The sequence below is a fragment of the Dermacentor albipictus genome, chromosome 9 (assembly GCF_038994185.2).
Source record: "Dermacentor albipictus isolate Rhodes 1998 colony chromosome 9, USDA_Dalb.pri_finalv2, whole genome shotgun sequence".
Classification (NCBI taxonomy): domain Eukaryota; kingdom Metazoa; phylum Arthropoda; class Arachnida; order Ixodida; family Ixodidae; genus Dermacentor; species Dermacentor albipictus.
The window spans coordinates 31361048-31384894 of NC_091829.1; the positions used below are offsets into that span (position 1 = coordinate 31361048).

Below are 23847 nucleotides of genomic sequence, written 5' to 3' on the forward strand. Positions count from 1 at the left end.
TCCTCCTCGCAACAGAACCAGGCCGTCGGGGTTATGTCGCCGATGATGTCGCCGCAGCGCCAAGCCATGTCGCCGCAGCGCTTAGCCATGTGACCGCCGGGTATGATGATTGATTGATTGAAAACTTTATTGTTCCACCGAGCTGGGGTGCCCGCCTCTTAACCTACACGTAGGTATGGGGGGGGGGAGACGAAGCAGTCCCCGCTCGTTGAGGACGGTGAGTCTTCACGGCCTGAACGGCCAGGCGGATTGCTCGACGCTGGTTGTCTTCAGCCTCGCTCTGGAGCAAGGCCTCCCAGGCTTCTCTACTGTCAATGTCTTCCTTGGCCCCTGGGGAGCCAGCACACTCCCATATTATATGGTCTAGCGTACCTTTTTGCTTACAAATTTTGCAGAGGGCGTCGTTATAGTCCCTCGTCTGTGTTAAGTAGATCCAATGTGGTGACGTATAATTGTTTCCCTGGAGGCGTCCCCGGGTATGATGCGCGGCCCGCCGATGGGCATGATTCGCTCGCCCATTTCGGCGGGAAGCCGCGGGTACCTGGTGCGCGCGCCCTCGGGCCCACTGCGCGTGGCCGCTCCCAGAATGCCCGTCCAGTACCCGCTGCGGGGGGTCCCCTCCTCCAGGCCCACGCCGCTAACACCGGCCGGCAGGTCCAGGTAAGCGCTGCTCCTCCTCCTTCGCTTTTCTCTTACGTTCTTTATTTCTTCCACGTGGTTTTCCCACGTGGTTTCCGGTAGCGCCGGCGCATTGGCATTTTTTTATTTTCTCCTTCGATCAGGGCTCTAACGCGAACGCTTTGACCAGCTCGAACGAGGTGATCTTGGCCACTGCCACGACCATCCAGGTCATCGCCGCCATCATTTTCTTTATCGTATGTTGCTGGTCGTTACCGCAATTTCGGCAGCTCAGACACTGTCTTTACACCCCTTCCGTTCGTTGCATAGGCCTAGCGTGGTGCTGGACCTGTAGTGGCCTTGGCTCCTGCAACTGCGGCTGTTGTTGTTGTTGTTGTTGTAGCCTGTGATGCGTGTGGCTCCTACCCGCGATGGGGGATTGGCCAAGAAATGGGTGGATGCGGCTGCTATGAGCATACAGTTAATGCTGTCCTTTTCTTTTTTTTTTCGTTATATGTACGCGCTCCTTGTTTTTACGGCAATTTTCGGCTTCTTCGACATTGACTTCTTGTCACCGTAGTCTCCTTGTCAACATTGTATTTGTTGGCTAAACATAGGGTAACAGGTGAACAGTTCGGTTAGGTGCTCCTGGCCCCCGTCATTAACTACTGCTTATTATTTCGACCTACCCATAACTGTTTCCTTTAAGTAGTCGCTATTCGCAATCTTGGCAGCGCGGACTTTACTTTTGCATACTCTTTTCGTCCACGGACTTGGCCTTACCGTGGTACTTCTTTAAACCAACAAAGTACCCTCTCGTTGGCCAATATCGCTCCGATACTGACTGCGTCCTTGCTTTTGATAACACTTGTTAACTGCTACTGCTACAATTTTGGTCTGTCGGACACTGACTCTGTCGCCGTGTCTGTCGACTATTACCTTAGCCATTTGGACGCTAGGTGAGCAGGTCCTGGCTACCTCATCTCTTTCCCATCTGTTTTTTGAAGTTACACTTTGCGTTTTTATAATGGACAGGCCTATCGCAGGTTATCTTTCATGTTATCCGCAAAGAGACGCTTACGGCTAACCTTCCAGTGGGATATGAAAAGATAACCGTAGCGTCATGTGGGCTGGTTACCGAGACTTCATCCTTCCTTTTAGATATTGGTAGTTGTTTATTTGTGAGTTATTTGCGAATGTTCATTTACTTCGGGGCAGTCAGTTCCTTCAATTCTCTTTAATGCTTTCGTTCGTAGAGACTGTTAACGTCGGTACTGAATGTTTTATTTTTTTATCTTTTCCCATCGTATGTCACCGTAGCTGCAAGCTATGTGTTCTAAAAAAATATTTGATAATGATAACACATAGAATGCTTCTTTTGCTGCATTTCGAACATGCATTTACGATCGGCTAACAATCGCGGAGCGCTTAGACCGATTTAAATTTTGTTTTCTATCTTTACGAAATCATCCACCTTGAGTGACCATGCCCGGAAATTTTCCCGCACTGCCCCTTTTATTGTTTTATTGTCTGATTGTTGCGACGCAGACAATGCACCTGAAACAGGTTCTTAGACATGTTTTTTTTACGGCTGGATGAGCGAGTTATTCGTAGCATGGCACTCCCTTAAGATGAAACAGCACGGCACTTTTTATACCCCTTCCATTCTGACATACCACATAATTGTTTCTTTTTTATTTACTTCAGCTTCTTGAACCTCTCCTATATTTCACGGTACTGTCTTTCTTGAAACATAGCAGTTTAGGCAACGGTTCTCGACCATCATCCCTAGCTCATCACACTGCAGCGCTGGTCTTGGCCAAAGCCACAATGATTCCGTTGTGCAGCTCATTCACCAATAGGTCGTTTTCGTGACTTTTATCTTCTTCATAGTCGGCAGCGACGGTTGAAACTTCGCTTTCTCCTTTTTGCCTGACCCCGTGGTGCTGCGTTTGTCCATGAATTGCACCGCGCGTTCTGTGACCAGCCGAATCTCATCTACCGTAACACTTTTTTTGCCCCTTGTTGTTTTCATGTCTCGACTTTAGCACCGGCAGCAGTAGTGATGTCGTTGACGTTGCTTGAAGTCTCGTCTGACATTGTTTCTATCCGATTCCGGCATTTATCAGGTCGGTATCGCCACGTTGTTTCTGTGCTCTAATTATGTTGCGCATAGCTTGTCTCCTAGCTAGTCCAAACTCAATTACCCACTAAGTGCATTCTGTTCAGTGTTATTTCCCTTGGTAGTTTCTTCTTGCGGCGCTACCTAGTATATATACACACATATATATATATATATATATATATATATATATATATATATATATATATATATATATATATATATATGTGTGTGTGTGTGTTTGCTAGGACCCTTAGGCTTCTCCTCATTTACATGTGCCTGGTTTCATTTTCGGCTGTTGTCTGTTCATCGTACGATAATCAATTTATTTATAGAGATCTTGCAGCGTAAGTAGTCCAAACTCAGCCACCCGTTGACTGCTTCTTTTGAGGAATCGCGTTTTTTTTTGGTGGCATATCTGGTTCCTCGGAGGCGCGGCCTAATATCTTTAGGTCGCGCGGCGGCGCGACCTTCCCCCCACTCCCCAAACACACACACACACACACACACACACACACACACACACACACACACACACACACACACACACACACACACACACACACACACACACACACACACACACACACACACACACACACACACACTTACACACACACACACACACTACGTTAGAAGAGAACTGCGGTTCAGTCTACCTGCTTTTTTTTGTAACGCGTACTTCGAAAAACTGACGGCAGCACACCTGCACCGATAGTTATTAAGAAATGAGCTTGCTTATCTTCCCCTGTATTCAAGAGATTGAAATAAGATATCATGCTTCTTGTGAAATATAGTCTAAATGATTTGTGATCAAACAGAAGTGATTGTAGTTTAGATGCCCTGTTTTTGAAAAGTCGCAAAAAAAACCTTGTGCTTCCATTGTCGCCGAAACGAAAGAGCTGTACATTGGAATCCCTAATTATTGGCTCCGTTCGCACTGAAGGACGCCAACTTTCGCATTCGGTTCGTTTGCATTCGCCGGAGATATCGCATTGCATCTGTACTTCGTTTCATACATTGTGTGCAACGTGGCGGAGGCTAGCAAGACTTCTTGCAAAACACCAAGAAATAGTTGGATGTTATCAATGTGATTAGCGTTCTTGGAGATTTCCGCCCACTTTGCATATAGCTCGAATTCATATCTCGCCTCCTTGCGCAGCTGCCTCTTCAATAAGAGCGAAAAAAAAATGTTTCGAAATTTTACGGTGATGGGCGAATTCTAATCCACGTTACGTGGTCTGGAGTTGAAAATGGGGCGAAGTCACTGTGCACGACATCGCGTGACGGGAGTAGGAAGGGTGTCGAGCTGCTTATATTTGGTGAGTGCGATGCCTTCGGGACCGATCCATCTTCTTCGACTGCGTTTTATCCTTGATCGGCCCACGAAAAAGGCGTAAACTGACATATGCGACACGAGAAAGTGCCGCCAACTCGCCAGGGGAGACATTGTCTTCAATATAAGTTCACTGTGGTATATGGCTAGACATACGTTGCTTTAGAAAAATTTGCTCTTCGTTGTTTTCCTTTTCAGGTTTTCTTTTTTTTTCTTATTTCCGGTTTGTCGCGGCCGCCTCACGCGCAAGCTCGCGCGAGCATGCGCGCTACGAAACTTCACCAGAAAAACGCGCGGAGTGATACGTTTTGATTACCGAACTTTTTTTTTTATGGGTAGCTTCCATAGTGTTGCAAGTTAGGTATGGAACGAGGCATGGAACGTGAAGTGAGCGTATATCTCGTAGCCTTCGTCTTTTCCACAGACTACGGTATATTTCAGGAGCAGAGCTATCTTTATTCTTCAAAAAAAATTGTTTTTGCGCCATAACAATTGTGCAGATGCGCGAGGCGTATTTGCGCCGTCTTCGCTGTCGCCGCCGTTGTCGTCGTCGTGCTGTCCTGCTATTGATGATGCATGGAGGACCCTCGCGTGGAAGCCAGGGCAGCGTAACAACCATTTTCACCGTACAGATTCCTCGTTATGTCACTGGTTTAAGGTTGAATGAAATCCTGGACATCTAGGCGTATCACATAAAAAAGAATTTTGAACCAAATTTCGAACCACACACATACCCAACCAATCTTCAACCCCCAAAATTGTTCATACATTGTCTTTCGTTCTTTAGAAAGTTATTCCTCGGAATTTTGAGAACGGCAGCCCACAATAAATATAGTGAAAAAAAAAAACACCAAGAGCGCATACCTTTTATGTTAGCTATACTCAGACCGAAATATAAGTGCGAAACAATAGCAGGAGGTCAACCCACGCAAGAGGCCGTGTCCCTATCAAAAAGCTTCCCTTCTTGCATGGCATTCCCCGGCAGCGTCTCCCGGTAAACGTTACGGTTACAGAAGCCGCAGTTGCCGGGAAGCATTAAAAGCAGTCAGTGGTCTTTTAACACTATCGCGTTCCCCTCTTAAAGGCGAAGCTTGAGCGTCCTCCAAATTTTTCCTGTGGGCTCATCTCGAGGCACAATCCAAGGGTGACTCCTGCAGCACCACTAGCACGCACTTTGAACTTTTCTTAGAAAAATGTTTACCGCAATATAGTGAAATATGTTTTACGCATGGATCACAGTTCTAACCCCCGCGGATTGTATGCTATGTCCGGAAAGTCTAATACTAACCAGAATAAATTACAGCTGTCTACGCACCAGATAGGGACTGTACTCCAGATTTTATATGCATATCATCCATTGACAGTTACCGCTCTCTTCTCTCCCTCTGCAAAAGGGACGACGATGACTTGACCCTGTTCCCTGAGCGTTCCCTCATCATGCTCCTCGTCTTCCTGTTTCTGTTGGCCCTCGTTGTCGTCATACTGGCCATCTCGGGCATGAGCCTTCCAGGTAAGAAGGGCCCATAATTACCTATGCCCCTTCCTTCAATCGCTCCAACCAACTCACTCAATCGGTGACTGACACTCACTTACTCACTCACCCTGACTTACTAACAGGCTCTCTCGCTCACTCACTCACTCATTTACACAATCAACTCACTCACTCACTCACTCACTCACTCACTCACTCACTCACTCACTCACTCACTCACTCACTCACTCACTCACTCACTCACTCACTCACTCACTCACTCACTCACTCACTCACTCACTCACTCACTCACTCACTCACTCACTCACTCACTCACTCACTCACTCACTCACTCACTCACTCACTCACTCACTCACTCACTCACTCACTCACTCACTCACTCACTCACTCACTCACTCACTCACTCACTCACTCACTCACTCACTCACTCACTCACTCACTCACTCACTCACTCACTCACTCACTCACTCACTCACTCACTCACTCACTCACTCACTCACTCACTCACTCACTCACTCACTCACTCACTCACTCACTCACTCACTCACTCACTCACTCACTCACTCACTCACTCACTCACTCACACAATCAAGTGACTCGCTCGCTCACTGACTAACTTACACTCTCTTATATTCACGCAATCACTCAAACACACTCACAATCCCCAAAACACACTGACTCATTCCAGCAATCCCTAACTCGCTCGCTTGATCACTGATAGACTGACCTATTCACTCACACTCTCACTCACTGATTCACTCACTCACACTCACTCGGCTCGCACGCTCGCATTCATTGACGCTTTGACTTGTCCGCACTGAATGACAAAAGCTGCTCTCGAAAAAGGGCTTACGCCGCTACAAGAATTCACCAGGGCCATGTTGCTTGGCTAGAAGTGTTGTGTGTTGTGTAAAGCTGGTATCTTAATAATTGCAAATAATCCAGCGAGGACCACATGACTTGATCCCGGTACATGAGCTGGTTGCCGTGGTTGAGTAACGCCATTTGGTAAAGATGCCCTGCAGATCTGGCTTCTCCTTGTAGTAACGCTTAACGTGGTGAATACCTACTTCAGCCACTGTGTGGCTCAGCAGGAACTCTAAATTCGCGATGGCGATAAATAAATAAATAAATAAATAAATAAATAAATAAATAAATAAATAAATAAATATACAAATATTTCAATAAATAAATAAATATTTAAATAAATAAATAAATAAATTTACGTACGAAAATCAACAAATTATGTGTATCACTCCTGATATTGAACAAACGAAACTCGATCCAGGAATATTATTCCGTTCTAATTTCTTTAACATTTAAGGAAGGAGCAATTAGGTGCAGTGCCGGCAAAATCCGGCAATGGCGGCATTTCACTGTGGCGTCTCTGTCTGGTTCATTCCAAGCGAAACGTCCCAAGACCCCAAAAGTGATCGCCGTCGATTCTCTTGGAAGAAGAAAGGGCCAGTTGGTGATTGCTTGATTGAGGTTTCACCGAAAGTATTTTTCTCGAGAAAACAATTCTAGGTGACGTTAGCGCTCCTTGAAGTTTCCGTGAAGAAGCAAAAGTTGGCAGGAGGTAAATATTTAAATTGAAGTCTCAAACTAGGTACAATGAAAAATATTCTATTGGTGTGGTTCTATTATGTGACGGCATAGGTGAACACATTTATGAATTTTCCGCGTTTATTTGACTCTGTAAAAAGGCAAAAAATTTGGCGTTTTCAGAAATTTCTTGTACATAAATTGTTAGTGACTCAGCCACCTTTTTCTAGTTTTTTCCGTTGCTAAAATTTGTGCTATGAATGTCCCCTTATGAAATTGGGTACTTTTCCTGTAAGTTACCTCCAAATAATAGAACGGTGCTTTTTGATGATGTTGTGACCTAAATTAAGCATTAAGGCACTCCAGATAAATATACGTGAGCTAGCTCATTATATGCACAAACCTTTTATGCTTCGATCTAGAAGTTTTATTTCGAGTAAATTTTGTCTAAGGTGAGAAATTGTTTTTTTTTGAAGTCGATAACCAATCTCACATCTGGGCGACAGTTGAGTTCGTGCCATGTCTATGAATGTTTAATACATGACATATTGGCTTGTGTTTGTTAATGCGCAGTAGATTGCAGTAATGTATCCATTTACACTGTTTGAATGCCGATGACTCTGCAACTAAGTTTTGTGTGCTGAAAGTACAACATGGCGGTTTCGAGACCGTCGTCAGGACGGCCGAATTATCCGAGACGAGATATAGCGCGCGGCGCTGATTCATCATTCTGTAAACACTATTCGTCAGCAGATCACGAGTTATGCAAGAACCTGAATAGTCGACACTACCCGCCAACCCTGGCATAGGAAACAAGTGTTAATAAATTTCGAGTTTGCAGACTATAGTCTGATGTCAATATTGCAACTGACATCAAGAGAAAAAAAATGGATATGGCCAGGTCATGTAATGCGCAGTTGAGATAACCGTTGGGCCATTAGGGTTACGGAACGGGTACCAAGAGAAGGGAAACGCAGTCGAGGACGATAGAACACTAGGTGGAGCGATCAAATTAGGAAATTCGCGAGCGCTAGTTGGAATCGGTTGGCGCAGGACAGGGGTAATTAGAGATCGCAAGGAGATTAAAAAAATATCAGTTAATAGTTCGTTGCCCATTCACTCTAAATCACAGCCACATAAGCACGGCGAGCGTTCTCAATCAGGCCAAAAAGTTAGTTACATTAAAAAAAGACAAGAACACTAAGATCTACCAGACCTCCCACCTGATGTATCCACCGAACCTTTCTTCTTTGCATGCAGTACATACATATAACCAGTATTTTTATAACCTACTTTCTTGGTCACGTATAAAGAAGTGCCCGGTTATCACCGACACACTACGCATCCTAGACAGCCAAAGTTGAGAAAATAGAGTATCAACAATGTCCAACTGTTAGCCGCACACCTTACGCAAGGCACCAAAATGATCACATACGGAGGAACCAAATTGCTTGTCCCTGAAAAAAAAAATAAACGAAACACACTTAGTAACTCTAAATTAAATTTGATGGTCAACGCCATCTTAACCAGATCTTGGATTGTAGCGCGAAGTGGCACAGACAGAGACCAGAAGCAGGCAGGGCGGCGAGCGCTCGTCCTGCTTCTAGTCTCTGTCCGCGTCACTTCGCGCTACAATCCAAGATCGTGCTACCGTGCCAACTCGCCCAACTTTCTATCCTTTTGCCATCTTGACCATCACACACAAAAATCGAAGGTACAACCTGCGCGCCTTGGGGAATTTTTTTGGGTCGGCATCGTGCCGGGTTGTGAGCGCTGTAAACGAGCCTTTGGCGTTTCTTTCTTTCAACAGGCTTTTCAAGGAGCAAGAACGGTTCCGCGTAAGCGGCGCGCAACCGTGGAGCGGCGAATGAGGACTTCCATCGTGCACACAGCATGCTGCCTCGGCGAGCAGGGAGCTTCCCAACCATCCGGAGGCGAATAAAGAAAAGGAAGAACCGAGCCAGAGTGGTCATTTTTACAGCGCCGTTACGGGGAGTTCCCCAGCGGTTCTCGTGCAGCGGTTGGGTTGACATCAAATGCCGAAGAATAGCCAACAAGGCTGCGCAAGCACAGTTTCTCACTATACCTACTAGAAGGAAATCTGGCGCCACTGTCTATGGGAGTTTTCTAAGGAGCGCTGTGCCGCCATGGGAATGACGGTATGTGTGTCTGCGAGGCTGGCGTCGGCTGGTGTTGCGAAAGGCTTCGTCTAAAACGTGGATGTGGCTACACAAATAACGCGTTATTACACCTACAATGCATGACCAAGCGAGGAAAATGAAGAACAGACGACAAACGGTTCCAAAGTGAGCGCGAATCTTGTCGTTTGTCCTCCAATTTTTGCGGTCCGCGGATACTTTTTATGTATCATATAATTGTACATGCAATAACAAGTTCGAGTAAACACATGTTTTTGAGTAATAATGCAGCTAAAACAGCTTTTTACGTGCTGTTTTGGTAGAAAACGAATCAATGCGACAGACGGACGGTGCTTGCCTGGCTTTCCGAGTACGATGCCAATCCGAAGTCACAATATACCGGCATTTTCATGTATTTTCATGTAGCGCAGCAGCGCCAGATTTCCCTCTAGGTAATATGTGCCCAAGAGCCCCGAAGAGGTCGTTTGACAAGGTTGTCGGTGAGAACGGGCAACCAGACACCAGAGTCAGGAGTTATCACTCTAACAGCCAGCAACACAGCCGTAACAAGGGCATCAGAACGCGCAGCCAGACGCAGGCGCCGTCTCTCATGCAGGCACATACGGAATCGGATATAACGGAGACTTCAGGCGTTGTATTCCGCAAGACTTCACTTAGTACACTGTCTATTTAGGCAGCCGCTGTTTGGCTTGAGATGGACCAGTGAGGAAGAAGCTGGCTGTGCGTGCCTGTCTCCGCGCTGAATCGTGCTACCTGAAGGGCTGCAGAAAACGGCGTCTGTTCCTCTTCACAATCACACACTCTCGCTCTCCGATCGTACGCCTTCAGCCAATCAGCAGCGGCCGAAATGGACACATAAGGTAGACTCTTGCAGGATACCACCCCTGAAGCACTAAGCTCAGGTACAGCGAACCATATAAAGAAAGGCACTGGTATAGCATAGGAACGGCACCTCGTACAGTAAGCCTCTGCAAACTATATTTCGGGTAGCGCCAAAACGGAGCTCTCGAACTTCCGAAGGGTGTGAGAACACACTCGTACCGCTTAGCTGCCTCTGTTGTACGAGTTGCTCAATTTGGCTTACATATACGAATAAATTTTTTTGACTGGTTTAAGATAGTGTTGCTGCGTGTACTAAAAATACAATGCTGCGTAGCCGCTGTTTTGGCATTATAGAATAATATCGGGTGTTTCGCGAGTCATTTAGGCTGTGTGATACAGTTCTTGATGTCTCTCAGCTGTAGTATTGGTCGGGCGGGGCATGCAGGACATGCAGTGCCATAATCTAAGGCTGAGTTCCAATATTCCCCGTATACGTCTAAGTAGACGGCTAAGTGGACAGCGGCCATCTTAAGTCTCGTTCCAATTCTCACGAAGACTTCAAAGTAGACAGTTTTGCGATGACAGCATCGAAGTCAATAACGATGCAGGCTGCTTTCTTGTCCAAACAAGATGGTGGCTGAGCAGGACGCTCGGAACGCGGACAGGAATTTTGTCTGCGCACAAGAAAACGTAGACATGCCCTCCTGCACCCTTAATGTAAGTAACATCGTGCTTTTTTATAGATTCGCGACTTGGTGTCACGTCGTATAAGCGTTTTGCACGCGTCTTTTAGCCAGTTCGGAACGCGCTCCATTACACGGCCTCGAAGCTGTCTCCAATACTGGCCAGAATTGGAACGCACCTTAAGTAGACGAGTCTTTTTGCGCTCCGCCGACACCGGGATGTGGCTCTGCGTTGGGTGGCAGAAAGCCGTAGACATTGAGTCACTCGGAATATAACCAACCCTTATATATATAGCTTTCATTGATTACGAGAAAGCGTTTGATTCTGTCGAAACCTCAGCAGTCATGGAGGACTTACGGAATCAGGGTGTAGACAAGAAGAAGAACAAACTTTAGTAAAGAATAGTCCGGCAGTTCTTGATGTGGTGGCCTCAGGTGACGGCTCGAAGTCCTTGGACTCGAGCGGCATCTTCGGCTTGCCGGACGGCCCAGAGCTGGTCTGCCAGCTCTGAACTTCTGATAGCCGCCTCCCAGCGGCGGCGACGCCTACGGAGAAGGTCCCCGGCGGCTCCCGCATCCGGGGCGGCGTCGGGAAGAACGGAGCTCGAGCCTTCTCCTACTCTGGCAACAGCCGCGATTATGGACGCGTCGCCAACGGAGCTGCTTTGATTACCGTTGTTGCCGGTACACTCCCAGAGTATGGTGTAGACAAGCCGTATGTAAAAATACTGAAAGATATCTATAGCGGCAGCACAGCCACCGCAGTCCTCCATAAAGAAAGCAACAAAATCCCAATAAAGAAAGGCGTCATGCAGGGAGATACGATCTCTCCAATGCTATTCACAGCGTGTTTACAGGAGGTATTCAGAGACCTGGATTGGGAAGAATTGGGGATAAGAGTTAATGGAGAATACCTTAGTAACTTGCGAGTAACTAAGGGGACCAATTGCAATGCATGCTCACTGTCCTGGAGAGGCAAAGCAGAAGAGTGGGTCTAAAAATTAATCTGCCGAAAACGAAAGTAATGTTTAACAGTCTCGGAAGAGAACAGCAATTTACGATAGGTAGTGAGGCGCTGGAAGTGGTAAGGGAATACATCTACGTAGGGCAGGTAGTGACGGCGGATCCGGATCATGAGACGGAAATACTCAGAAGAATAAGAATGGGCTGGGGTGCGTTCGACAGGCAATCTCAGATCATGAACAGCAGGTTGCCATTATCCCTCAAGAGAAAAGTATATGATAGCTGTGTCTTACCAGTACTCACCTACGGGGCAGAAACCTGGAGGCTTACGAAAAGGGTTCTACTTAAATTGAGCACGACGCAATGAGCTACGGAAAGAAGAATGATGGGTGTAACGTTAAGGGATAAGAAAAGAGCAGATTGAGTGAGGGAACAAATGCGAGTTAATGACTCGCATTTGTTCCCTCACCCAATCTGCTCTTTTACTTGCATCTTAGTTGATATCAAGAAAAAGAAATGGGGATGGGCAGGACATGTAATGAGGAGGGAAGATAACCGATGATCATTAAGGGTTAGGGACTGGATTCCAAGGGAAGGGAAGCGTAGCAAGGGACGGCAGAATGATAAGTGGGCGGATGAGATTAAGAAGTTTCCAGGGACGACATAGCCACAATTAGTACATGACCGGGGTAGTTGGAGAAGTATAGGAGAGGCCTTTGCCCTGCAGTGGGCGTAACCCGGCTGCTGTTGCTGCTGCTGCTGCTGATGATGATGATCGAGCCAGTTCAATGATGGCTGTAGCCACCGCTAGATCTACTGTAGTTGCAATATAGTTTAGGATTCGTGGCTTGAGTTGTATAGGTGGTGTGGTCAGTGGTACTTCGTAACAGAGAGAATGGGGATAACTTGGAAAATAAGAGAGTAACAGTACGTCCTCATCTCTAGGGAGTGGAGCCGGATCTTCCGTAAAAGCTCTACCCTTTTCAGCCACAGAACACTGGTTCGAGTCTTCTGGTTAGCAGGGAACTTCTCTTTTGTATGTTCAAAGGATCTTGCGAGACTATGTACCACGTGGCTGGCCATTACTAGTCACCTTAAACGCCTCTGTCCTTCGCACAGCTCATTTATACAAAAAACTGACATTGCAATAGAAGGACGCAATGACGGTTGCCATGATTCGGTATATGTCATGCGTCACTCAGTCGCAACACTTTGTCTTGCTGCCAATTTACGTGCCCCCTGCATTAATCAGTGCAAGCATCCACTTACTGAGACAACGGGAACTTGATATTTGAAAATTCTGCGTTAGGCCAATTTACGTGTCCCTTGCATTCATCAGTGCAGAAATCGACATACTGAGACAATGAAAACCCGATACTTGAAAATTCTGCGTTTGCCTCTCCTTTGATAACCTGGCGGCTACATACTGGCTATTGAACTACACCTCTAGGTGGCGATTACGAGCACTACGAAAGTTCGCAGTGGGAGGCAGCACCAAGCTCCTCATTATCATTTTTACAACGAAGCTGATAAGGGCTACTTTCCCGACTATCGTGTCTGCGTGTCAAAAACACTCTAATCATCAGCATTGATTCCAGCATCATCTTCCACAGTTGGCTCGTTGGCGCCCCTCGGTGCTACCGTGCGAACGCGCTCGTGCCACTGCTCCCGCGTTCGTCGTCGTCATTAATTAACTAACTAATTAATAAACACAATGACGTAACCGATAACTGAGAAATACTTTAACGAACCGTTGGGATTTACCCAGTGATAAACACCGGACCCGCACGTTTGAGCTTCGCTGGTTAACCATCTGTACGCAGTGTTTGGGCTGACAAATTTTTATCTTGCGTCGCAGCACTGTCATTTAACACTCGGCTGCAACAGTCATTTCCCTAACACTCCTACGATACCTCGAGATTACCAGCAACGTCGAAAGCTGTTGCTAGTCTTGCGTTAGCCGAGGAGATCACAGCCTTCCCAACCCAAGTTTCTTTTCTTTTGCTGTGGCCTCATTATCAAAAGGATTGCCTGGAGATAAGCTAAGCTGGGAAGGACAAACGTGGAATAAACTTCAAGGTACCGACACGTGCTTCGTTATAGTCTCAGAAGCGTGGGAATATCAAATTAGGTTTTGAAAAGAAGGGCGACATTCATTGTTCTTATGAAGGATGCTGCTAAGTACGTTTCTGATTGTAAATAACTTTTCCAAAATAAAAATTTCTTGCTTCAAGTTATTTTTTTTCTTTCGTTGATAATCACCCGTACATATCCGTAGAAAAACTCCTATGACATTTGTGGCCAGTAAAATGCTAGAAAGGTGAAACAGGCTCTGTAAGCCTGATTGCTGGCCACGAATGTACGCAGTCGCTTAATGAGCCTTATCCTTGTGGGCCACCGTGAAGCGACGAGACTTCTCCCGCTTTTCGTCCGACGAGCTGAACGTGGACGGAAGCATCTTGTGTGTACACTTCAGTCATGCAAGATGCCATATAGTGTACCGTACACGACGTAGCACCCACTTCTCGCCTGGCTCGCCTCACATCAGGATGTCTGCACCACGCGGCTCTTTATATACGGCACATCTCACGTGGTCTCTCGCGCGAACGCCACACTTGCGCCGCTGAGCCGTCTCCACGGCCCCGCACCTACGCCTGCGGCCCACGCCATTCTCCTCCTTCGCCACTTTATGTGCACGGGTCGCTTTTCTTTAATAATTATCTTTCGTTACAACGCCCCTTGTAAACCTAATTAGTGACTTTTAGCTAACTGTTGCACACACATGCCGTCTATTCATTTCCGTAGTTACTTTGAATCGGCTACGGAGAGCGTGTGTGCTTGAGCGCGGTGCTATGTCACATAGTATAACGGATGTGCAAATGAGTTCTGAGGACACAGCTACTCGGGGAAGTAAAATTTCAAGTTTTACCTTTCTGCGACAACATGGCTCTGAAGAAGATGTAAATATACGTGTTACAAGCAGCTGCCGAAGGCGACGTGCTTTATAGCAAGAAGCTTTAGGTCGAGACAAGATTATATTAGTGTTCCACTGCTCGGTAAATACTGTTTTGTAAAGCTGGCTTCTTAACGTGTGGTGTCAAATAACGTAGCCAAGAGCGCAGGACGCGAGTAGCAGCTGCTATGCTCTGTAAATCTGGCTTCTTTATGCAGTGACATTTAATGTGGTGGAGACTGCTTGCCAGAAAAGCAAGGAGCTTGAGGTGACTTTTAGTCATAAGTCTTGTAAAGCTGGCTTCTTTATTCAGTGACTATTAGTGTGGCGAAGACAACTTGCGTGATGGGCAGGGATTTTGAAGCGGCAATTGCATTTCAGCCGTACGCTATGTGAAGCTGGCTTCTTCTCGTCAAGACAAATAATGTGGCAGACACTGCGCGCTTCAGATAGCACGTTAGCTGCTACCCGTTTGTTCTGTCAACACGCTATAGATTGTTGCCATCAAACAAATGTAACGTCACGGCTCGGGATCCATCAAATCGTATTGATCAAAAGAAGGCGAGTCTGTAGTCGGCTGACGACCGGCCACCAATGAAAACCAGTACTAAATCTCGGGTAAGTATGCAGGTTACTATCTGTTGATTGGGGGTTTGCATCGACGAGAGAGTGGTGACCATCTGATTCAGCCTGCTGCTTCGGACAGGTGGCACTCAGCGACCTCGCCTTGTAATTTCGCACATGTTCACCAGTTATCGCCAAAGGTCATGCTGACGGTGCCAAGAGGTCGGCAGCCTGCGTGTTGTTGACATTTTGTTTAGAGATTTTGCAACTGTTCTTGGCCGATATGCTCATGGCTGGTAATTCTGACAAACGCTGCAAAGACTACAGATATCGTGTAATCCTAGGTTAACGCGCAACGTTACCGTGAGTGAATGTTGCGTGCCTTACAGGACGCAAAGTATGCATTGCAGCGCTGGGAAGGGAGATGGGAAATTGTTTCAGCGGTGCTAAAGAAATAGAAGACTGCCGGAAGAGCGTCTCTTCGTTATAGAACTCCACACTGGTGCAAGAAGAAAGGCCGAGAAGCAATATAGGTGATGGTGCAACAACGAAATTAGCTATGCATACAGCGTCCTAGAAATGGCATTCGCACTATACGCATACTCTCTACTGGTTAGCACGTCTGCAAAGAACACGCTAACGCAATCGCATTGAGTTCAGACACTGCGCATGGACATGCGCAGTGCCTGACTACAATACGCATGGACGAACACCGGCATCATACGTCCGTTAGAATCAAGCGTTCAAGCCCGTCTGGGACAAAAGCTGCAACTATGCACACCTTAACGCAACGATACGCAGTACCAACGCAACTATCTCGGTTACGCTTAGGAACGGAATAGGAGACTGTGCCGACCCCGCCGTCCAGGGATCTCAACAGGTTTAACCCACCCTGTCAACCGTCGGGTCAAACTCTTCACTGTGTTCCACATTCGTGACCGGGAACCGACAACGTTCGCCTTACCGCGCAAGAAAAAAAAAAGACAGGTCTCAACACGAAACACGGGCCAGAATAGAGAGAGAGAGAGAGCTGCTCATTAGGTATTAGTCTCACCAGGGCGGAAGATATGCTCCGATACGCTACCGCGCCTACGGAAGCAAAAGAAGTACAAAACTGAGAGAGAGGTATGCATGTAAGTAGGGCGTCCACGAGATGGCGTGAGAAAAAAAAAGAAAGAAAGAGACGTAAAAAAAAAAAACTACAGGGGTGAAAAGGGCGGTGGCGTTTGTCGCAGTGACTCCACCTTCTTTTGCGGCCGCAAAGGCGAACCGAGGTCAGTGTGTTGCCGCCGCGCCTGGCTTCCTCTCCCTCGAACAGCGTTTGAGCGCTCATTACATCAGTCGACGCGCATCTCGTTTTACTAATTTTTTTCAGTGCCCGATCAGCGGCCAGCCTGGCTCACTGCTGCGGCCCCCGGTTCGGCCTCTGCGGTCGTATGCGGCAGCGCGGAGTAGACGTGCTCTATATGGATGTACATGCTGCATACAGATGCAAACTCTGAAGGCGTGCGCGGTAGCGTGAACAGAAGAAACGAACTTGTTTATGCTTTTCTGCCCTATTTCTTGTCACATCTCACGAACAACTGCAAGTAATAGCGAAGATGTGTTTATTATATTATCGATATCTCTTATATTACGCTGCTCGTTGCGGCTAGTTAGCGGAATGTAGGTTGGCGGAATTTTCTTGGCACGAACACACACACGTACACGCACGCACGCACACCATTATGTTGCAATTGTTCGGTAGCATTGGGTTGAAGATAATGGTACTGAAATATGCATCTTATAGGAACGAATTTTTTTGGCTTTGTGTCAGTAACGTTGTCGCGTAGTTCGGTTCATCAGGGTATTTTTTATCGTATGAAGCGTAGCGGTGTTCCAATGGAATGAAACCGATGACGGCGAGGAAACACTTCGTTACCGCCGTTAAATGGCGGTTACTTGGTGGTAAATTAGTATTGAAAATTGGGATAATTGGATCACATTATTGGATCAAATGCATGCTAACAAACAAAATTAACAACTTAGTCACGATAATACATACAACCAAACCCCGAAAGGGAGTTACAATGCTCTTTCTTTTATTTATGCCTGTTGGTATCGAGTTCTTTTGCTACTAGGTTTCTTTTGTGTGTCTGTATGTCGTCGGCTTTTGTGCGATTTATCACCAGAACTTTCTTAATTGAACGTATATTAAAGAGGATGCGTGCTTAGGTATGTGCACATTGTGTTGCCTTCCTTCGCAACACTCTTTTCTACACTTGTGCACTCCGCAAACAGCGCAGACAACCGGAAAAAAAATTGAGGTCTAAGCCCTTTGTACAGTTTTGAACTCGAAATAACTATCCGAACTCGGCGGACTTTAACAAGGTACAGCTGCAATAGCAGTTGTAACACATAGTCACCGTAACATGAATTACAGTTTTCGTCTTAAAGTAACAAAATCAGTCGCTATTCTGCTCCTCGTCACTGCTACTGCGCAGAGGCTCAAGATGCAGACAAAAATTCGGACCGGCTACGCGAAAACTATGGAATGCCCAGAAGCGACTTTACTTTGAACACAGCAGTAACTCATTAGCTTCTGGAATACCCCAACGCGCATTCCAGGGAGTAGGTGCAAACTGTGAGCACCCCGCCTCTGACGCAAGACTTCGAGTACCGCATCATTCTTCAAACGGGGCCTCGTGTGTGCGTTCGGAGTCACGTACTCCACTGTCTCCCGGACAACGGCCCGTTTGCAGTGGTCGCATCGACCAAAGGTGAGAGAGGGAGAAAAGGAGAGTGGAAGGTGAGGACATCATCGGATTCGTATCGCGCAAAACTCGCAACTCTCACTTCGCTCGCTCCCCCCATCGACATCGCTGCGAAGGCCCCCTTCTTTAAACAGAAGTTGCCCAGGCAGGGCAAGCAAGCAACTTGGCCGGGCCCCCCTCCACGCTTCGTCTTTTCGTCTGCTACAGGTCGTCGTCTGCTGCTGTTGCTGCTGCTGCTATACCTGTACTCCTGTTTGCGATCGTCTGCTCGGTGTGGCGCGGCATGGCTTGGCTTGGCCGACGGCATAGGAGACGTTGAACGTAGGAAACATGCGGGCGCCGCGCCACCCGGTGAAGAAGAGAGAGACACATGCCCCGATGTTTTCTCGGGGCAAACGTTTGAGCAAGCCTCCCCGAGAGGTGTGTGCTGCTCGCGCTGCGGCATGATTACCTCACGATGTTCGGCGTTGGGATTCTGCTCGGCGCCGCCGTGACACGCCCGCCGAACCCGTGCTGTGGTGCTCGCGTGCTGGCGCGAGTTGTTCGTGCGGGTGCCACCGTGTCAACAAGCCATGGATCAATCCGGTGAAGACCGAGAGAGTCACAGGAGTCGACCGCCCTCCGAGCAGGTAAAAGCGAGATTACACCCTGCGTCGCTCTTAATTCTATTTCCTGTCTGTTTGCGCGTCGAGGCTTAACTAACTTAAGCTAACCAACTTGACTGACGTGCGCGTTTCTTTTGTGATGAGGTCTTCGTGTCCAGCGCCTCGTTTCAATGCGACGTGAACAGTGGCAGGCAAAGTGCGTTTTACGTTTGCATTTGTACATTCATTCATAATATGTTTATGCACTCGTGCCTACTGAATGAAACGGTGTTAACTTTTTTGACGTATCAATTTTTGATGCGTTATCACACTACTGTTTAACCCCCTAAGCAGCATTTTACAATTGGTCTACTTGAATTATTACACACAAAATGTGTAAATTGATTTGAAATTAGTGCCAACGAACATTGCCTAACTTTGTTCTCTAGCTAATCGAAGCATCTAGTCATAGCAGAAGGGGTCAGATAAGCTAACAACTACTGATAAAGCTGCATCTAGTTTTACCTCTGCACTGCTACTTTCGGCTCCAGCAGTGCAGTCTGAGTGTAATATGAAGAGAGTGAGAGAAAATTCGATGCACGAAAGTTAACCACAAAGGCACCTTATTCACGGCCCTTTGGGGACTGAGGGGTATGGAAACTTTGAACACACAGGGTTCACTACCCTGTTAGGATTTTCGGATTTGAAGAGTTTACGCATATATAGAACATTCAAGTTATAGCTCAGACCGGCAGATGACATAGCTTATATGAACTCCAATAACCCGGATCTCTCTGCATACGATTGATGTGTAGACATAGAAGTTTATGCGAGGGTTCGTAATGGCGTGCCAACGTTACGTGACACGGGATATACCGAAAGGTTTTCGCTAGGTTTTTAAAGGCAGTGAATAGAGTTTTAGTTTATGATAGTACATAAAGGTTTTGCGAAAGAGGCGCTAAAACTTTGGAAAAGTGCAGAACTATACCGGTGAGCAGCCTAATCGATTATGTCTGGCTTGAGGTTTTTAAAACGATACCGAAACAGGGCCGAATGAGAGAGTGCGAGAGAAACAGAGGAACACACACACACAGAGAGAGAGAGAGATAGAGAGAGAGAGAGAACGTGTAGCACAGTTAAGTGCACTGGTGAACAGATAAAACACAAACACACACACAAATAAAAAAGTAGACAGGTTTTGCTGTTAACTTTGTGATAACATGCGCTTTGCCTTCCTATCACATATCCAACGCACATGTTGTTGGAGCCTGTGCGAAGGGAAGCTCAAGGAAAGCTGTTAATGAAATGCTTTGCAGCTAACGTCAATGAGTACAGTTTGGCGATGACAGGCGCAGGCACACAAAAGTACGACACGTATCAAGCAACGTTTGGGGTTTCTGTACCTCTTGCGTCGCCATGGGACATACCCACTCTGGAGGATTGGCCAAGAACTGGCAAGCACCCGATTCCGCATACCGAATGGTTGAATCGAAGAAAGTAGAGTAATAAAAAAAAGGAATTCGTGAAATTTAATTAACTATTCTACTAACAGATCGATGCGCTTTAGAGGTATCTGTGAGCCGATATTATAACCTTATTGTTTTATGCAGGAATCGTACGTAGTGGGACGTGCTCATTCAGGAGGATTGGGGATGAGCCCTCTGGTGCATACTGGGTGACTAAGCCAGAAAAAATAAAGTAACTCGAATAATCTGTTAAATATAATTCACCATACCATAAACAGATCGGTGCGCTTTAGGAATACCTGTGAGCCGATACAATATGTTCAGGTTTTATGAAGGAGTTTTTTTTTTGTTACGCAGAACATCATCATCATACCGGCAGAATGCAATGATTGTGCACTTTTCTTTTTAACGGCAGTAGTAAGCTCCCAGTGAGGAACTGGTAATGCCTGCCGCGTGCTCTCCAAACCATTTTTCTTAATGCGAAAGCATTAAGTGGTTCATGAGGCGCTAAATTCGGCGTTGGCGGCGTCACTACATGATGGTACAAAAAGGCTACGAACCTTCGACCTTTCGTGCTAATGAAGGCTAAGGTAATTAAGGCGCTGTTAATCAAGATAGAGATAAGGCACTCGAACCCACTACCCTTCGTGAGAGTCGAATTCTCGACCTTTGGTGGGAGTCGAACACACGACCTTTGGTGTCAATTAAGGCATAGCGAATTAAGGTAGAGTTAATTGAGGCACTAGAACCCTCCACCTTTGGTGAGTGCCGAACCCACGAGCTTGCGCTGTGGCATATAACGTCTAGGCATCGCGCGGTGGTTACAATGCTTTCGCATTCGTCCACGTTGGGATAACCAAGTCCCCCTTGAATTTTTTTATTCTGTAAGTTTCCTTCTCGTAAGCAGGATGTCCTGTGAGTAATTGACCTAGATAAACCTACCCCTACACAGACTGCAGAGGTTGACTCGCGATCATGAATTCTTGTTCGTTTGCAAGGATATATATCCACAAATATATTCAGAAAAACTGCGGCCACGACCAGAAAAGTCTGGGAGGGTTCGCAAAAAAAAAAAAATCAGAAAACGAAAAGGCTTCGCTTGAAAAGCACCGGTGCATCGCCCATCTAAGTTTGAATCAACCACACGAAAGCCTCACCTATCTCAAGCACGATCACCTAATTTGGCTAATTTAGGTTGTTATAAGACTCTTCTACCATTTTGATAATTCTTGGCTAACCATAACAAATTAGCATTATTAATAAATTACCATTAACAATCACAATCAATTGACCCAAATTGCTGCTGTAAAAGAGCTTGAGTCCGAAGCATCTCTAGGACTATTGAATGGAAGCTTGCGGTGGCGAATAACCTGAAACCTTCCACGGAGAAATGGCCAGTCCCCCCCGCCCTCATCTCACTAACACCCCGTTAGTAAACTTTTCATATAAAAGTGGTGGTTCAGGCGATGACTTTGCGAACAGCGAGGGCCACAGGATCAAACAGTCGGAATAACATTTTGTCACGGTCCTTTTGTGTTCGTCACTGCTCACGTTTTTACTGACGACCCTTTTTGCGATTCATGATCACGGTAGTACTAGCAAAAGATGAGATTGAAGGTCCCATCATTTAATAAGCATCAATTTTGTTTATCAAATGAGGGCGTCGGTCCTAGCGGTGTTTGACAGATATTCACTCGAGCCAACGTTTCACAGGATAACAAAAAAAATATATATATATTTTCTTGAATTCCAGGAGCACATTCTACGGCGGGACAAACGTTCACTCGTGCCCTCATAACCCCGTGTATCTTCTTCCCTCCAAAGAATTGCTCTCGCGTGGAGGATATTTCTCTGCGGATGTTCCCGGACGGGGTGGCCTTAACACCCGCTGTCGTGTGAGCCTGGGGATTTATAAACAAAACTCCTGAAACTTGTCCTGAGTGCCCGGCTCCATTGTATACGGCGGAAACTCATCAACCTCTGCTGTTTTGCCCTGGGACTGGAGATATTAGGCACAAGATTCACAGGAAAGCCAAACTTACGGCTAATGTTCCAGAGGAACATGCCGGTCGGTAACGGACAACGAATGCGCGAACTCGTTTAACAGTACCTGCCTTACACACAGGTGCGTGAGCCTATTTGATGCCCTCCTTATAAATGTTTTGCTATACGTGCGTTGTGGCACATCATCCGATTAAAGAAAAGAAAGAGAAAGGAATATGGATAAAAAACGTGAACATTATGAGCAAGAACTACTGGGTAATACTACGCTACTGAGTAGTGAGTGGCAACTATTTTTCCATCAGTACAGCAAACCGGTGTAGTGAATGACTATTGCACCCAATATTCAAATCGGAAATGATGGCGATGCACACAATCATTACTGCAAGCACGTGATAAGCCGCAGCGTCGTTCAGCCATGTCATCTCCCAAATTGCATTCACGGTTCATTTAGCCAGTACTTCCGCAAGCGCGATCCCGCGGGAATATATGCGCATAAAAGGACATGTATACTTCGGCTCGTGAAAATAAGCGTGCAGTGCGGCTAAAACTACACTGCGAGCGTCGAGGAGTCAGGAGTCGATTCAACGAGGCGTGTTCACAAATGCCCGTTCGCGATTGGTCAGTGCAGAGCTCCGTAAACTCGGCTGCGGATTGGCTGCTGTCACTGCCTAGCTTCCACAGTGCGAGAAGTACTTCAGAAAAAAAAAAATCGAAACGAAGAGTACGAAAGGCGTGAGTGGCGAGAACGCTGCAAACTTTTCAGTTCTTGGCTGTTGGGAATAACGGTTCGTGGTGCGGTGGCGGAACGCGCAGCAGATTAATGGTGACTCGCTTCGTCTCTTACATATTCATGCGCTCCCACGCCTACGTCGCCTCACGGTAGGTGCGCACATTTTTTATGCGCTCGAGTTTACCGCCGCTGACGAGTTGAGAGGACGGCCCGCAGGCTGCGACAGGGAGCGAAGAAACAGAAAGAACGCGACGCAAGGCCTTCGCACTTTACTCACGTATATGTATGCTCCGAAGAACTTCGTGCGCAGAGGAAGGTCACAGAGAATCGCTCCAAAAGAAAAGAAAGAATAGAAAGGAACGAAAAGCCTTGAGGGGACTCACGTGCGATGTCCAGACTGACCGCGGTATTCAGGTCACCGGGGCACGCCTTGATTGTCGTTCCGGCGCTGGGCTTGCGGCCGTGCCACGTGACAGAAGATGGGCCTAAGCAGAAAAGAAGCTTTCGCACAACGGACACGCGGACAGGCAACGACACGTGCCGAGAATAGTGAGAGACTAGTTCTAAAGAAATGTTTTTCGCGCTTCCTAATGGCGTTTCCCACAAACATGTCTCACTTTCTACTTCATAATATGCTCCTAACGCTTGGTGCCTGTCTCCGCTTCGTCTTATGTATGTTTTACTTAAGTGCTAGCACCGTTTTCCTACCTTCCATTTCTGTGTTGCTGTCGCCTCCCTTCAGAAGAGTAGGCAGGCGTTGTGCCCCTTCCGGTGGCAGTTGCCAGCCTGCTCCTCGCTTTCCCTTTCCTGTTACCTGTGTATATGTGTATATGTGTGCAAAAAACAAATAATAGCACCGTTTTTTTGGAGCATCTTGTCTGAAGCCCTTTATGTGTTATATGCGCCTTCGAGATGTCTAATCAGACATTTTATTTGTGATAACAAGTCGCACTTTTGTGCACAATGGTAGGAGTGATCTTGCCTGATACACATTGTGTGTCTTGCTTATAATGACGCAAAGAAGGAGAGCACAAAAAAAGCTTACAAAGATGC

At 46.7% G+C, this 23847-nt stretch overlaps 2 protein-coding genes across 2 annotated transcripts in view; both read left to right on the forward strand.

Moving 5' to 3' along the window:
• Nucleotides 1–487: 487 nt before the first annotated feature.
• Nucleotides 488–9072, forward strand: LOC135912703 (uncharacterized). The gene is made up of 3 exons (XM_065445218.1): nt 488–660; nt 5471–5586; nt 8924–9072. The coding sequence occupies exons 1-3, from the start codon at nt 497–499 to the stop codon at nt 8953–8955; spliced, it is 312 nt and encodes a 103-aa protein (XP_065301290.1). The 5' UTR covers nt 488–496; the 3' UTR covers nt 8956–9072.
• Nucleotides 9073–18062: 8990 nt separating this feature from the next.
• The window catches only part of LOC135912717 (platelet binding protein GspB-like), a 129428-nt gene continuing 123643 nt past the window's right edge, over nt 18063–23847 (forward strand). The window contains exon 1 of the mRNA XM_065445236.2: nt 18063–18639. Coding sequence (XP_065301308.1) covers nt 18583–18639 — 57 coding nt within the window. The 5' untranslated portion in view covers nt 18063–18582. The remainder of the gene's footprint in view (nt 18640–23847) is intronic.